At 38.7% G+C, this 15008-nt stretch overlaps 1 protein-coding gene across 4 annotated transcripts in view; it reads right to left on the bottom strand.

The window, feature by feature from the left end:
* TRIM37 (tripartite motif containing 37) overlaps positions 1–15008 on the bottom strand; it is a 178125-nt gene that overhangs the window by 6031 nt on the left and 157086 nt on the right. For 3 of the 4 annotated variants that reach the window (XM_035026726.1, XM_035026729.1, XM_035026728.1), the window contains 2 exons: positions 6315–6425; positions 4970–5048 (listed from right to left, as the gene is read on the bottom strand). In XM_035026726.1, the coding sequence (XP_034882617.1) occupies positions 4970–5048; positions 6315–6425 (190 nt within the window). Of the gene's footprint in view, positions 1–2597; positions 5049–6314; positions 6426–15008 lie in introns of those variants that run through there. The other variant, XM_035026727.1, reaches the window with a different exon arrangement.

The raw sequence follows: 15008 nt of genomic DNA, 5'->3' as shown, positions 1-15008 counted from the left end.
GGGAAAGAAGGAGGGAGAGTGGGAAGAAGGATGGAACATACCAAAAGGATACAAAAGCTAATCTGAATTTCCGATAGCTAAAACTGGAACTAAACTGTAAAATAATGATAATATTGGATCATAAAGAATAAAATAAATATCTACAAGCCCATACTGATAAATAAGTGGTTGAATAAAAAAACTAAATGGGGAAGGAAGAAGGGACAACTTTTCCTTACAGAATCCTAATAATGTATAAGAAATTAGGGAAATAGAAAATATTAGAACACTGCAGTAATAACTGTTGTAGGCAAGATCCACTGGTGGGTGCTAAAATTAGTAAGAGATAAAGCAAAAACAGAATATTTGCATAGTCTCAAAGTATTTGCCCCGAATATTTAGTAATTAAAAAGGGAAAAACCATAAATAGTGTGAATCCTAGCAAACATCACCTTGACCAAGTAATCAAGATTAACATCATCAAAATAAGTATCTGCATTATATAGCCCCTGATACAATGCACTGAGAAGGGCACATCACCTCTGTGGTAGCCTTTCCAATAATGCTTCATCTCAGTTAAATACAAGAAAATATCAAACAAACCCAAATAGGGGAACATTCTAGAAAATAACTGGTCTCTTTAAAAATGTCAAGGTCATGAAAGACAAGGAAAGATGAGGAACTGTCACTGACCGGAGGACACTAGGGAAACATGACAACTAAATGCACTGTGAGATGCTGGACTGGATCGTGGAACAGAAAAAGGACATTAATGAAATAACTGGTAAAATATGAACAAATTCTGTAGTTAACAGTACTGTACACAAGACTAATTTCCTAATTTTGATTACAGTTCTACAGTTAGAGAAGACGTTAAGAAAAGAAGAAGCTGAGTAAGCTGGGTAACGGGTATATGGAAACTCAAGATTTTTTATCTCTTTTGTAACTCTAAAATTACTCAAAATAGAAGGTTAAAAAAAAAAGGGCAGTCTTTAGCTTTTTAATTATTAGGTATAAAAATGCTCGGTTTGGTTCAAGTGTGATGAATTGAAAAATGTACTAGGACCAGCAATGCATTGCATCCTTGCCAGTGGTGTTGAACCTTGAGAGAATCACCTACCCTCCCCGAACTGCATGTTTCTCTGCCAAATGGGCCCGACACTCAAATCACCTACCTCAAAGGTTTACTTAAGGATTCAATGACACAGTTGGTCAAAATTGTCCAGAAACAATATGTTTGTGCACAATGCAAGCATTAACTACTATATCCTTAGGCCTAAGGGAACACATTTATTAAGAAGGAATTTTCCAGGAACAAATGTGAGAATAATGCTAAATACTGGCGGGACCTGGCTGGCGCCATGTGCCTCTGGGGGCATTGAGTTCGAACCCATGTTGGCAGTAGAGTTTACTTAAAAAACAAAAACAAAAAACAAAACTAAATACTGAAACAAGGCAACGGTGGAAAGAAAGACTAAGAGCTACTATGCTCTTCAGTTAAAAGGGGAAAAGTATAAAGAAAAAAAAGGAAAAGGAAAAGGAAAGGAAGAAAGAAAGAAAAGATGGGGACTGTTAGGATACACAAAGTGCCAGAAAGTAACAGCAGAGTAGAGGGATGCTTGAGGCACAGACTGCATGCAGGTGATGAGAGTTACAAGTAGGAGAATTGGGGGGTGGGGGTGGGGGGGGGAGAGATTTCTTTTGAGCCAAATCTCTTGCAGATCAGATTATGAACCACCAATAGGGGGAGAGGGAAAAGGAACTGGTACCTTCGCCTGTGACTTCTTCCCTCACTCACAGCGTCCTAGAATTTAGCATAGCCGAAGCAGGCATACCACATCAAGAAGAGGGAAAACACAAGGCTTCCCGGCACCACGGAGCAATCTGGTGCAGATTTAATATATTAACATGGCTAGAAACTGGGAAAGGAATTCTATTTTTCAATCCCACTACTAAAAGCTAACAGGTCCTTCATCTTTGAAGAAATCTTTTGGTCTTTCAGGCTTCTTATGAGTCGATAATGGGATAGTAGCTGCCCATCACCGCATACCACAAAACAAAGCACAAAAGAACTAATCAAATGTTTCACCTTTTTGACTTAAAAATGTTTGAAGTCTAAACCTTCTATACTAAAAACACATGAAGTTCCCATTAATATCAACAGAGCAGAGGCCAACAAATTTTATCTGTAAAGGGTGTGAGAGTAAGTATTTCAGGCTCTGGGGCCAATAGGTTTCCCAGCAGCTACTCCACTTGTAGGGCACAAGCAGCAGCTACTGATAGTCCATAAGTGAACGGACGTTAACTGTGTTTCATTACCACTTTGTTTACAAAAACAAAGAGTGGTCGGGATTTGGCTCAAGGACAGTGGTTTGTCTACTCACAGAGAATGCCAGACACTTGTTAACTGAATCCCAAAGGTCTTCTTCAATGGACTGTGAGAATTTATACATGCTGCATATTTCTTACTATTTTATAATTCTCAAACAACATGACTTGAAATAAGCTGGAGCCCAACAAAATAGACATGATTTTCTTCACCACAGTAGAACTGCTTCTGAGTACTCATTCTGTCCTTTAGTTATCTACCAGTTTGTTTTTGATTTTTGGTAAAACCTGTTGTCAACTTTAATTACAAAATAGAGGATTTTATACCAGGAGGGCAGGTTCAATATCATTTCTTTAGAACCTTGCATTTTTTGCTTTTCAAGAGATAGATTTTATTCTTAAGTATGGAATCAGAATATGGTACAAATAGGTTCCTAAAATACACGAGAATATACCAATTAAGCTCAAAATATTTTCCCTCCAAAGTTTTGGTGCAAGTATAAAGAACTAAATACCTTCAAATTTTCCTACAGCTGTAACAACCAAAAATAGTTTTGCTGATATAGTGAATTCAAATTCTAACAAATTAAAAGGGTCTCCACCAGCTCTCAATCCATCAAAATAAGGGCAGCACTCCTGATTTTTATACATAACTTGAAAGCATAAGGAAAGCCAGAAAAATTCTCAAGATCCAAATATACCACAATCCAAGTATCACTATTCCATTCTAGGGAATCCATGGACCAAAAAAAAAAACAAAAACAAACTCAAGGTCATGAAAATTAAGAGCAAAGGTTAACAACATTTGGATTTAAAAAAGTGTACCTCCTCCCAATAAAGGGCAGAGGGATACCCCAAAATGCTACTGTGTAGATTAATGACCCAAGAGAATCTCCTGATTAAATCACCCATGCTTAAGTATTTACAAGTAATTTCGCCAAATGAATAGTCTTCTCTCAGGCTTTTCTTAGTTCTTAACCACATGTAGTTTTCCATATTTTGAAAACAAATAGGATATAAAGATATATGGGTTCTGAGTTCTATATCAAATATAAGTTTAAAAAGAGCTGGCAATAGCGAGAGATTCAAAGTAGTCAATCATATTTGTGTTTGTGGATTCCAACTGATGAGTCTCCTTAAAAGAATGTATCAGTAATGCCTTAGAATATTACTGCATGATAAACCACCTAATAACTATACAACAGCATGCCAACACTCAGCATGTTAGTAAGCGAATGTTAAATTTTTACTTCGTATATGATTATAGTACTTAAATATTTCCAACTAACTTTTAAGGAGAAAAAGTACCCACATATATTACCAAGAGTCTAAGTCAGTCTCTTAATTTCCCCATGCATTTACTAACAGTCTACTCAGCTTAGCAGCCTCTATCATACACAGGTAACGTGAATAGGAAAAAAACCCGGGGGCTTCCTGTCCCACTTTTAATAAACTGCAGAGGCATGATATTTTCTCACGTTCATTTTATTAACAAAAAGTGCGAACCGTTTTGAACAAAAGCAAACCATGAATCACAGCATTTGGCAAGACATTAGACATGGGAAATAAGTAAAATAGAAGTAGATGAGGTGCCTCTCACGTGTGTATTATATTCATGCTTCTTCAATAATCTTATCAACTTGCAGTGTAATTTTCACAAATAGTATAGCAGATCAAACACAAATGTAGGACCACGGTGGAAAGTCTGGCAATTATTTTGGGCTAATTGAGTATGAAAGTAAACATTATACCACAGTTTCAAGTAAACCACTGTGCAGTATGTATGAATCTTTAAATGTATTGACACTGAAACCAATGTCCAACTAATGAAAATAAAAGAGAAAAGAGGGTTTTAAAATGCTTGTTGCACTATAGTTGTTTAGTAAAAGGTAGGAAAAAAAAAAGAAGTGATTTTAAATGATCTTCCATGTGTTCATATGACTGGGAAACATAACCAATTCACATGAACTTCACTCATTTAGAATTATATTTGTAAAAGTCATACAACAGAAAGATTATGTGCCAATAATCAGTGTGCCTGCACTTGAACAAACAAGAAAAGGTAAATAAATTATTTTAGTCAGCCAACATACTCCAAAGAGGAGACTCAGTCTAGTTTTGCTTTAGTTATTCACATAAAGTATCTACAGGGCAGAATCTACAAATAAGTAATTTTTCTGTTACCTAATTTACAGGCATTAATGAAGCTATAAACTATAATTAAAACCCAAAATATAAAGGTGGTCATTTAAACACAACTGAGCATCTAGCCACAGACACAAGAGCACTGAGGATTAGCAGGCTACCGAGCACATGCACTGTTTCTACATACACTGTGTGGCAGTTCATCACCTTTCCACTGTAGTAGACAAACTTCCTTTTATAAATATACTAACTTACTAAACTAATTGAGGACTACACTGTTAATTCATTACATTACACAGAATTCTTCTTCACAAGCTGTTAATTTTTTCCTGCGTACTAATGTCATATACTACAATTGTGCTACTTTCTGAAGTTTCAGCATTACTATTTCAGGTAGAGATGATGAAAAAATAAGACCAAATCTGATTATCTGACTGATGACAAATTTGAGCACCAACTACAGCAAATCTCAGGGTCAAGGTAGCTTGCAAGTCAGTTCTCTTGATTTGAAAATTACCTTCCGCTCTTTCCATCAGTATTAAAGCTGAGGTCTTCTGGGCCTATTTGTTCACCATCAGGAAAACTGGAATGCGTATCTAAGATAAAAATTTAAAAGCAGATAATAGTATTTAAGGACCAGTATTTTCTTTTCCATGTCTTTAAATGATCTTACCAAGCATATTATTTAAGCGATAAAGATGTACTGGGTTGTAGATAAACCTCTGTCTCTTCAAAGAATTTGTGATCTGAGTCAGGTATAAGCAAGCACAAAGGGAAAATAAACGAGAAAAAGTAAAACGTGTAATACCCTCAAATTAGAAGAGGAAAGGCACTGCCTAACTTTGTCCTCCTGGGGACACTGTGGGAGCAGCTGAAGAAGGGAAGAGGAAATGAGGAAGCTGTATGTACTCTGAAGACTACCTCTGTAAACATAAAATGTATTTTAAAGCAAGTTAAATTATACCTGCAGATATCACTACCAACCTATGAGCACTCAAAATAACTTGCCCAAAATTTGGCTGCTTCTTTCAGAAACAGAGAAAATTACTAAAAGTGTCATAATACTTCAAAAATCATCCAATGCTTAGCTCTGTTTTGAAAAAGACACTAGAACATCAGGGAAATCTGTAAAATTATAAAGCTGACAACTAGCATGAGCCTGACAATGTTGTGATCCAGGAAATCTTGCAGAGGAATGCTCAGACTGATCATTAACGTCTCTGGATAAAATACTGAAAATGGGTGGTGGATGTCAGCTAAACTTACTGTGCTCATCATTTCACACTGTATACATAATATCAAATCATTAGGTTGTACTCCTAAAACAAAACAAAGCAAAAATACTAACAATGACTTTCTCTCAGTGAGTTTTATTCCTAAAACTATTTTGGGAGGAAGAGGAAATTTAAAAAACGATGCTTCTCTCAACTAAATGCATTTCTAAGAAATCAGGAAAAATCTTTTAAAAAGTTACCTTATTGGCTAGGCTAATAACATCTAATAACATCTGAACCCCCCCCCCCCCCCCCGGGGATTGACAAACATTCTCTATACAAGGGCACACAGTTAAATATTTAGGCACTGCAGGCAACAAACTGCCTCTGTTGAAAAGTCTTCTCAGTTTTGTTTTTATTTTAAACAACTCTGTACAACCCAGAAGTTATGCTCAGGTGCCCTGCTCCACCAAGCAGCAGCCCGCAGGTGTCTGACCAGCCGGGATACCTATCAGTATTCACCGTATTGTTTACCCCATAGAATGTTGTCTCTCAAATGACAATAATTAAAAAAGAAAAAGCAGCAGCAGCTGCAGCAGCAGAAAAGACATTTCATTAATCTCTGTAAAAGGACACCAGGTGCTGCACCTTCATCTGGGGGCTGCGCCATGAAAGAGTCATCAAATCCTCCCATGCTGGCGTGCTCTTCCTGCTCCTCGTTCTCAGTGTCACATTCAATATCGCTGTCACTACTCATTCCTGGCAGGAAAGAAGGGGAGAACGTGTTTCTGGTGAGAAACCGCTGCAAGTGAAAGGAAAAATAAGTCTCCTCATCTACTAAACAGAGACTCCTAGTGAATTTTACACTGGATGCCGAGACATTGTTAAGACACCAAACAGATGACAAATAAAGAAGTAACTACACAGGGCGCCTGAGTGGCTCAGTCGTTAAGCGTCTGCCTTCGGCTCAGGTCATGATCCCAGGGTCCTGGAATCGAGCCCCGCATCAGGCTGCCTGCTCCACGGGAAGCCTGCTTCTCCCTCTCCCACTCCCCCTGCTTGTGTTCCTGCTCTTGCTAGCTCTGTCAAATAAATAAGTAAAATCTTAAAAAAAAAAAAAAAAAAAAGAAGTAACCACACAAACCTCAATTCTCTTTATTTAGAGCAGTGGTTTTATTTTTGTTCTCAAAGATTAAAACTGCCCTTTCTACAGTATCTGCAAGTAGTAATTTGAGACCAGTATTAATTTCATTGCACTGAGAGTATTTTTTCCAAAGTTTTTTCTAGAGACTTTTAATCCTGATTTAATATAAATGTAATCGTTTCTAGCCTAAAATATATATAGACACATTTATACTTACATGTACATGTGTGTATAAAAAAATTCCAATAATTCTAGCAATAAATGAGGTACTATCCCATTTGGGCCTCTAATTTTGTTTTTATGTTTTATCATCTGATTTTTATTTATTTTATTTTTTTTTTTTTAAAGATTTTATTTATTTATTTGAGAGAGAGAAAGAGCATGAGAGGGGGGAGGGTCAGAGGGAGAAGCAGACTCCCCGCCGAGCAGGGAGCCCGATGCGGGACTCGATCCTGGGACTCCAGGATCATGATCTGAGCCGAAGGCAGTCGCTTAACCAACTGAGCCACCCAGGCACCCTGATTTTTATTTATTTTTTAAAAGATTTTATTTATTTGACAGAGAGAGAGACAGCGAGAGAGGGAACACAAGCAGGGGGAGTGGGAGAGGGAGAAGCAGGCTTCCTGCCGAGCGGGGAGTCCAATGTGGGGTTCGATCCTAGGACTCTGGGATCCTGACCTGAGCTGAAGGTAGACGCTTAACTACTGAGCCACCCAGGTGCCCCCTCAGTTGATTCTTAAAAGAAAAAATCTATAGAAAGTGCTTCTGTTTCGGGCGCCTGGGTGGCTCAGTCGTTAAGCGTCTGCCTTCGGCTCAGGTCATGATCCCAGGGTCCTGGGATCGAGTCCCACATCGGGCTCCTTGCTCGGCAGGAAGCCTGCTTCTCCCTCTCCCACTCCCCCTGCTTGTGTTCCTGCTCTTGCTATCTCTCTCTCTGTCAAATAAATAAATAAAAATCTTAAAAAAAAAAAAAAGTGCTTCTGTTTCAACAAGACAGTGATCAAGAAAATCTGAAAATCTTTCTGCTACAAACCCTTATAAATGATAGAGAAAATATGAACTTAAAATATTAATTTAATGAACAGCCACATTTAAAGGAAATAAGGGAAATACACAGGTGCCAAAACAAAAGAAAACTAATGGGTCAGATGCTACATAGCCCTGAAGAATTTGATGTGACCATCAAATCTGATGTGACCATTTGATGTTAACGTTCCCTTGGATCCACCATTGAAAGGGAGTTGAGTGACTAAAACTTCACTCCCTGCATAAAGCTAACATTTTTGTTGAAGAGACAGACTAGAAAAAGTCTGCCTACTAAATACAGTCTCTTGTCTGTTTCTGCTGGGCTCAGCTCATCTAAGAATTCAAACTAAGGCCTGTGTGACTAATTTAGGTTTGGGATTGAAAGTTGAGGTTCAAATCTCAGCAAATTAACATAAAAATTGGTCAGGAGCTAGTGTTACTTAAATAAAGCAAATGTAAAATCTCTGGAGGGAAGGTTCTAGGTAAGATGGAATAAGCACATTCCATCCCATCTTTCCCACTGAACAAAGCTATAAAACCTGGATAGAATGCAAGGGGGTGGGGGGATGGGTTAGCCTGGTGATGGGTATTAAAGAGGGCACGTACTGAACGGAGCACTGGGTGTTATACACAATGAATCATGAAACACCACATCAAAAACTAATGATGTAATGTATGGTGATTAACATAGAAAAAAAGAATGCATGAAGCAGCTATTTTCTTTAAATGTCTTTTTTTTTTTTTTTAAAGATTTTATTTATTTATTTGACAGAGAAGAGAGACAGTGAGAGAGGGAACACAAGCAGGGGGAGTGGGAGAGGGAGAAGCAGGCTTCCCGCTGAGCAGGGAGCCCTACACGAGGCTTGATCCCAGGACCCCGGGATCACGACCCAAGCCTAAGGCAGACGCTTAATGACTGAGCCACCCAGGTGCCCTTTTAAATGTCTTTTTAAAAGATTTATTTATTTGAGAGAGAAAGAGAGCGAGCATGCACATGCACTCCAAAGGGCGGGGCAGAGGGAGGGAATCCTCAAGCAGGCTCCACGCCCAGTACAGAGCCCCACGAGGGGCTTGATCTCACGACCTGGAGATCATGACCTGAGCCAAAATGAAGAGTTGGACGCTCAACCAACTGAGCCACCCAGATGCCCCATGAAGCAGTTATTTAAGGACTCTGAAAAGCAACAGGAACAGGCATATTGATGTAGACCAGAACTTGAAGTACCACCAAACTGGCAGATTTAAATAAAACCCAGAGTCTCATAATATCATATTAAAAATATTCAGGATACAGGGGCGCCTGGGTGGCTCAGATGGTTAAGCTTCTGCCTTCGGCTCAGGTCATGACTCCGGGGTCCTGGGATCGAGCCCCACATCAGGCTCCTGGCTCAGCAGGGAGCCTGCTTCTTCCTCTCCCTCTGCCTCTCTCCCTGCTCATGCTCTCTCTGTCTCAAAATGAATAAATAAAATCTTAAAAAAAAAAAAAAATTCAGGATACAATCCCAAATTACTTCAGCATATGAAGACCCAGGAAAAGACAATCAACAGACATCAATCAGTGAACACTCTTGAAGCATTAAAAACAACCAAAAAACAAAACAAAACAACAAAAAAACACTTCTCTGGAGGGAAGCTTCCACAATCCTTATGATAACTCATAAGAATTTCATGGGGGGAGGGGGGAAGAAAAGATTTTTTTTAGGGGTGGGGTAGGTGGGACAGAAAAAGAATCTCAGAAAGGTATGTTCCAATCAAAATTTACAAAACAAACAAGGTAGATAATCCACCTGAAATAAGAGTCAAGCAGATACACAAATAGGATAATACCATGAATTTTTCATAAACTGAAATAATGGCCTGTTTAACATGAAAAAGGATAAATTTTTTTAAATTACTACACAAAAAAATAAAAAAAATTACTGTACTGACTTTCCAGAAATGAAAGATACAGTCATTAAAATTTAAATATTAATAGATGGATTTAAGCAAGGTTGAAAAAGAGATCGGCAAATTTAAAAAGACAGAACCGAGGAAATCAAACAGAATATTAAAAAAATAGGAGATGAAAAGAATAAAAAAGTGGTTAAAATATAAGGGAATAAATGGTAATAGTTCGAACTGTGTCAAATAGACTGCCACAGAGACAGCAAAAATAACAAAGGAGAGATAATACATTAAGAGAAAATGGCTGAGGGGCTCCTGGGTGGCTCAGTCGTTAAGAGTCTGCCTTTGGCTCAGGTCATGATCCCAGGGTCCTGGGATCAAGCCCCGCACTGGGCTCCCTGCTCCGCAGGAAGCCTGCTTCTCCCTCTCCCACTCCCCCTGCTTGTGTTCCCTCTGTCGCTGTGTCTCTGTCAAATAAATAAATAAAAATCTTAAAAAAAGAGAAAATGGCTGAGAATTTTCCAGAATTAATGAAACACATTCTGAATTGAATGAAAATAAAAAATACAACATATCAAAATTTGGAGGATACGGCTATAGCAGTGCTTAAAAGGAAATTTATTAAAAGGTTACATTAGAAAAGTAGAAGGTCTCAATGATCCAAGCATCTACATTAAGAAACTAGAAAAAAAGAGCAAATAAACTCAAAGCAAATAAAGGAAGTAAATATAGAATAAAGTTAAAGGAAAACACAAAAAGAAATCAGTGACACAAAAAGGCAGTTCTTTAAAAAGATTAACAAAATTGAAAAGCTTCTAGGCAGACAAAGGAAAAAGGGAGCAAAATTACTAATATCAGGAATGGAAGAGGTGACATCACAACAGATTCTACAGACATTAAAATGATAATAAGGGAACAGTATAAACAACTTGATGCTCATGAAATCAAGAACATAGATGAGATGAACAAATTCTTTGATAGATACAAACTACCAAAGGTCACTCAGGTAAAAACAGACAATGTGAATACGTATTTTAACTACTAAAGAAATAGAACTTAAAAGAACTTATAACAAAGAAAATGGTAGTCCCAGATGGCTTGATGGGTGAATTCCTCCTCTTCTGTTTTCAAGAAGAGTTTGTGTAGTATGACTTCTCCCTTAAATATTTAGAAGACATAGGCTGGGTGTATGGACATTTCTGAAATATTGTTCAGCAAAGCAAAAAAACCCCAACACTTTCTTGCTGTAAAAAGCCAAGTATGATAGTTTAGAGACAAAACCAGCTACTTCCATGAGGCACCACCTCCACCTTGTGGCCCTTCATGGAACTGTTGCTAAAAATCCTAAAACCCACTTGAATTGAAATTTCTAGGCACAGGCACTAGTGCTTCTGAATTCCTGACAGATTCACACACAAAGAAATGGAATTCTCTGGATTCTCAGGAATTCCCAAAATCTTAAGTTATTCTTAAATTCATTTTCATACTCTTTACTCATTACAGATCTTTAAAAAATTAATTTATAATATTTAAAAGAACTGTAGCCTACACTGAATATTCAAATACTAGAAAATGCTGTGAACATTGAGTAGAGTAGTATTCAAATAATGTAACACTTAGAACTCTTAGCAAGGTTTATAGCGCTACATACAATCACATGTTGAAAATGCCAATTTAAGAATTATTTTGCTTCCCAAACTTCCTATTTCTTGGAATGCCACTTGTAGGATTCCTATGAAGTGTAGTATAAACTTATTTATATAGTAGCAGACAGGGCCACGAACACACACTTAGGGAGGTTCCCTAGCTTTGTGAATGTAATGAGAAAGAAAAATTAGTCTCCTCACATCTAGCTTTACTGCTGGCCTACTAAGTCAACAGGTCCTTCACAACCCATTGCCTTCAATAAGTGAGGGAGTAAATACACATAAGGTCAAATACCTGAAATCAAACTAGCTGATGTCAATCAAGAGACCACAAGCTATTTCCTGTGCTTTGCCCCATATATTGCAATGTCTCCCCACTAATACCTAAAGCAAACTAGTGATATTTTACCAACTCTCAGCAGTCTGAATATTAGACCTTTCTTAATCTCACCAGGATGTGTCAATAGGTTTTCATATAACTGGCTGTCACTGATAGTAATTACAAGATACCATTAAATGTAAGACGCCACAGAGATATTAATGTGGAAAACAAAATCTGCATCTTACACTAAAAGTTGGAGTATTACTGTATCAATCATCTACCACATTTTTTGAGCATCCACTATATACTAGGACTATTTAGTACAGTACTTATTTCTAATGCCCTTATTCACAGGTGCTCAGATTTCAGATGCTGGGAAATACATGAACCACTTAGTGCAGCAGACTCTACTATTTCACCTGCCTCGCTCCTGTCTAATATGGAACCTCACTACTGTTCAACTATCTCCCCTCTTCCATGTGGCCATGTGGAATGGGTCAAGGAGGGGAACCAAAAGTTTAGACTTTGCCAAGTTTCCTTTTTTTGCCAGTGATTAAGAGATATAAGAGGATGTTAGGAAATTGTTAAGGTACTCTTGACAAAGGTTTTCCTTGTTGATAGAGATATATAGAATGAAATAATCCTCCTGTATCCCCAGAATTTTATTCTGACTCTATATGAAGTTTGAAGTTGCAGCAACCATCTTGCCATCCTGAGTGGGGCTAAGCCATTGAGAATGGCAGTGTGAAAGATGGGGGAAAAAATGAGTTCTTGAGGACATTAAACAGCTGTTTTCCAACCCTGAAACTGCCCTACCACAGTTGAGACTTCATGTTAATACAAGAGAGTAAATCTTTTTTGCTTAAGCCAGCTGATTTGAGTTTTTGTAACTTTTATTAGAATCTCTCTTTTTTGGGGGAGGGGTGGAGGGAGAGGGAATCTTAAGAAGACTCCACACCCAGCGTGGACTCCGATGCAGGGCTCAATCTCATGCCCTGAGATCATAACCTGAGCCAAAACCAAGAGTCAGATGCATAACTGACTGCACTACCCAGGTGCCCCAGCCGCCCCTTCTATTAAAATCTCTTAACTGGGGGCGCCTGGGTGGCTCAGTCGTTAAGCGTCTGCTTTCGGCCCAGGTCTTGATCCCAGTGTCCTGGGATCGAGCCCCGCATTGGGCTCCCTGCTCCTCGGGAAGCCTGCTTCTCCCTCTCCCACTCTTCCTGCTTGTGTTCCTGTTCTCGCTCTCTCTGTCAAATAAATAAATAAAATCTTAAAAAAAAAAAAAAAAATCTCTTAACCGGTTTCCCAAAAGGGATCAGTTATGGCATAGCACCAGACTTTGTACTCCTCTTTTAGATAGGTTGCCATTAAGATTTGTAACAGGCATACCATGGCTTTTCCCTGGGATGGGTTTATTGATATCCTTGACTGAACTGAAAGGAGATCTGTGCTACTTCAATAGGAACTCAATCAGAGCATACTCTCCAGTTGCAGAATGAGCAAGGAAGACACTGGTCTACTTCAAGAGTTCTGCAGGGAGGGTATCAACTGGCAGCAGCAGCAGCAGGGGTGGGGGTGGTGTCAAGCTTTTCAGTATCAGGCCATTAAACGCAAGATTAATAAAAGGTTGTCCCACATGGTCCCACTGAGAAAGGAAAAAGGCCTGCTGATGCCTGACATGTCTAAGAAGTCATACTTCATCGATGCACAAAAACATTTAAGAGACCGCCTTAGTAGTCCCAAATTCCCTGCAAGTAACACAAACAATGACTTAAAGTTTCTTCAGACCGATGTGACAGAGACAGACAGACAGACTTACCTATAGTCATCTGACACAGAAAATTTTCTCTTAGGAATTCTGCTCAAATAAAGAGCCTTGTGTTTCCTAACCATGGACACAAGACAAACCCGCTCAACTTGCTACCAAGGCTTACTGGTGTGGAAAATAAAGGTTTCGTGAGAATTGCTTCCTGCTGATGACAGAATAATAATACCACATCTGTGAGGAAGGCCCCACTCTCCTCTCACAAAGCAGATTCCAAAAGGCTCAAAGCTCTTACTGTCATCCACTATATTCCCTTCTTCCAGCCTTACCAGTTAGTCTCCTCAATGCCTATCCTGGGACTCGAATGGTGAACAAGCTGCTTACATACCAACAAACCACAAGGGTGTACTTCTGTGGCATTGTTGATTTGCATGTTTACAGCAACTCTTCTTACTCAGTTCTAGGTTCTTTATATCATATCGCTCCTTACATAAAAAATGTCTTACTGGGTCCCACTGACCACTTAGCTCTAAACCTCAGTTTCAAGGATTTGAAAGTGCATGGTAGATCCTAAATGTTGCCAGCAAATTCTAGTTTATGGTAGGCCATCAATGATTAGCTCTAAATAAGAAAAGAAACTGATGTCAAAAACTTTCAGGGTTCTGGGTGCTAAGATAATGCGCATTTTTGAGTTGAAGGCTGAAATTAAGTCCAAGTCGTGTTCTCACCAACAGTGATTTAACATGCTTTGTGCCAATTTTCCTGCCCCTAGAGTTCCACATCCCCTCTCCCCACTCCAAATCCATTCTCCAAAAAACAGATCCCATTCAAAGGACAAAGTCCAAATTTTATTTATTTTTTACTTCTCAAATAATTTAATTTTTAAAAAAACTTCTTTATTAACCTATAATGTATTATTTGTTTCAGGGGTACAGGTCTGTGATTCATCAGTCTTACACAATTCACAGCGCTCACCATAGTACATATCCTCACCAATGTCCATCACACAGCCACCCCATCCCTCCCACACCCCTCCACTCCAGCAACCCTCAGTTTGTTTCCTGAGATTAACAGTCTCTTATGGTTTGTCTCCCTCTCCGGTTTCGTCTTGTTTCATTTTCCCCTCCCTTCCCCTATGATCCTCTGTCTTGTTTCTCAAATTCCTCATATCAGTGAGATCATATGATACCTGTCGTTCTCTAATCGACTTATTTCGCTTAGCATAATACCCTCTAGTTCCATCCACATCTTTGCAAATGGCAAGATTTCATTTTTTTGATGGCTGCGTAATATTCCATTGTGTATATATACCACATCTCCTTTATCCATTCATTTGTCAGTGGACATCTAGACGCTTTCCATAGTTTGGCTACTGTGGACATTGCTGCTATAAACATTGGGGTGCATGTACCCCTTTGGATCCCTACATTTGTATCTTTGAGGTAAATACCCAGTAGTGCAATTGCTAGGTCATAGGGTAGCTCTATTTTCAACTTTTTGAGGCAATACTGTTTTCCAGAGTGGCTGCACCAGCTTGCATTCCCACCAACAG

The sequence above is a fragment of the Mirounga leonina genome, unplaced genomic scaffold (genome assembly GCF_011800145.1).
Source record: "Mirounga leonina isolate KUSES-001 unplaced genomic scaffold, KU_Mleo_1.0 Mir_200, whole genome shotgun sequence".
Lineage (NCBI taxonomy): Eukaryota > Metazoa > Chordata > Mammalia > Carnivora > Phocidae > Mirounga > Mirounga leonina.
Note: the sequence above shows the minus strand (reverse complement) of the source record. Positions and strands in the feature narration are given on the sequence as shown.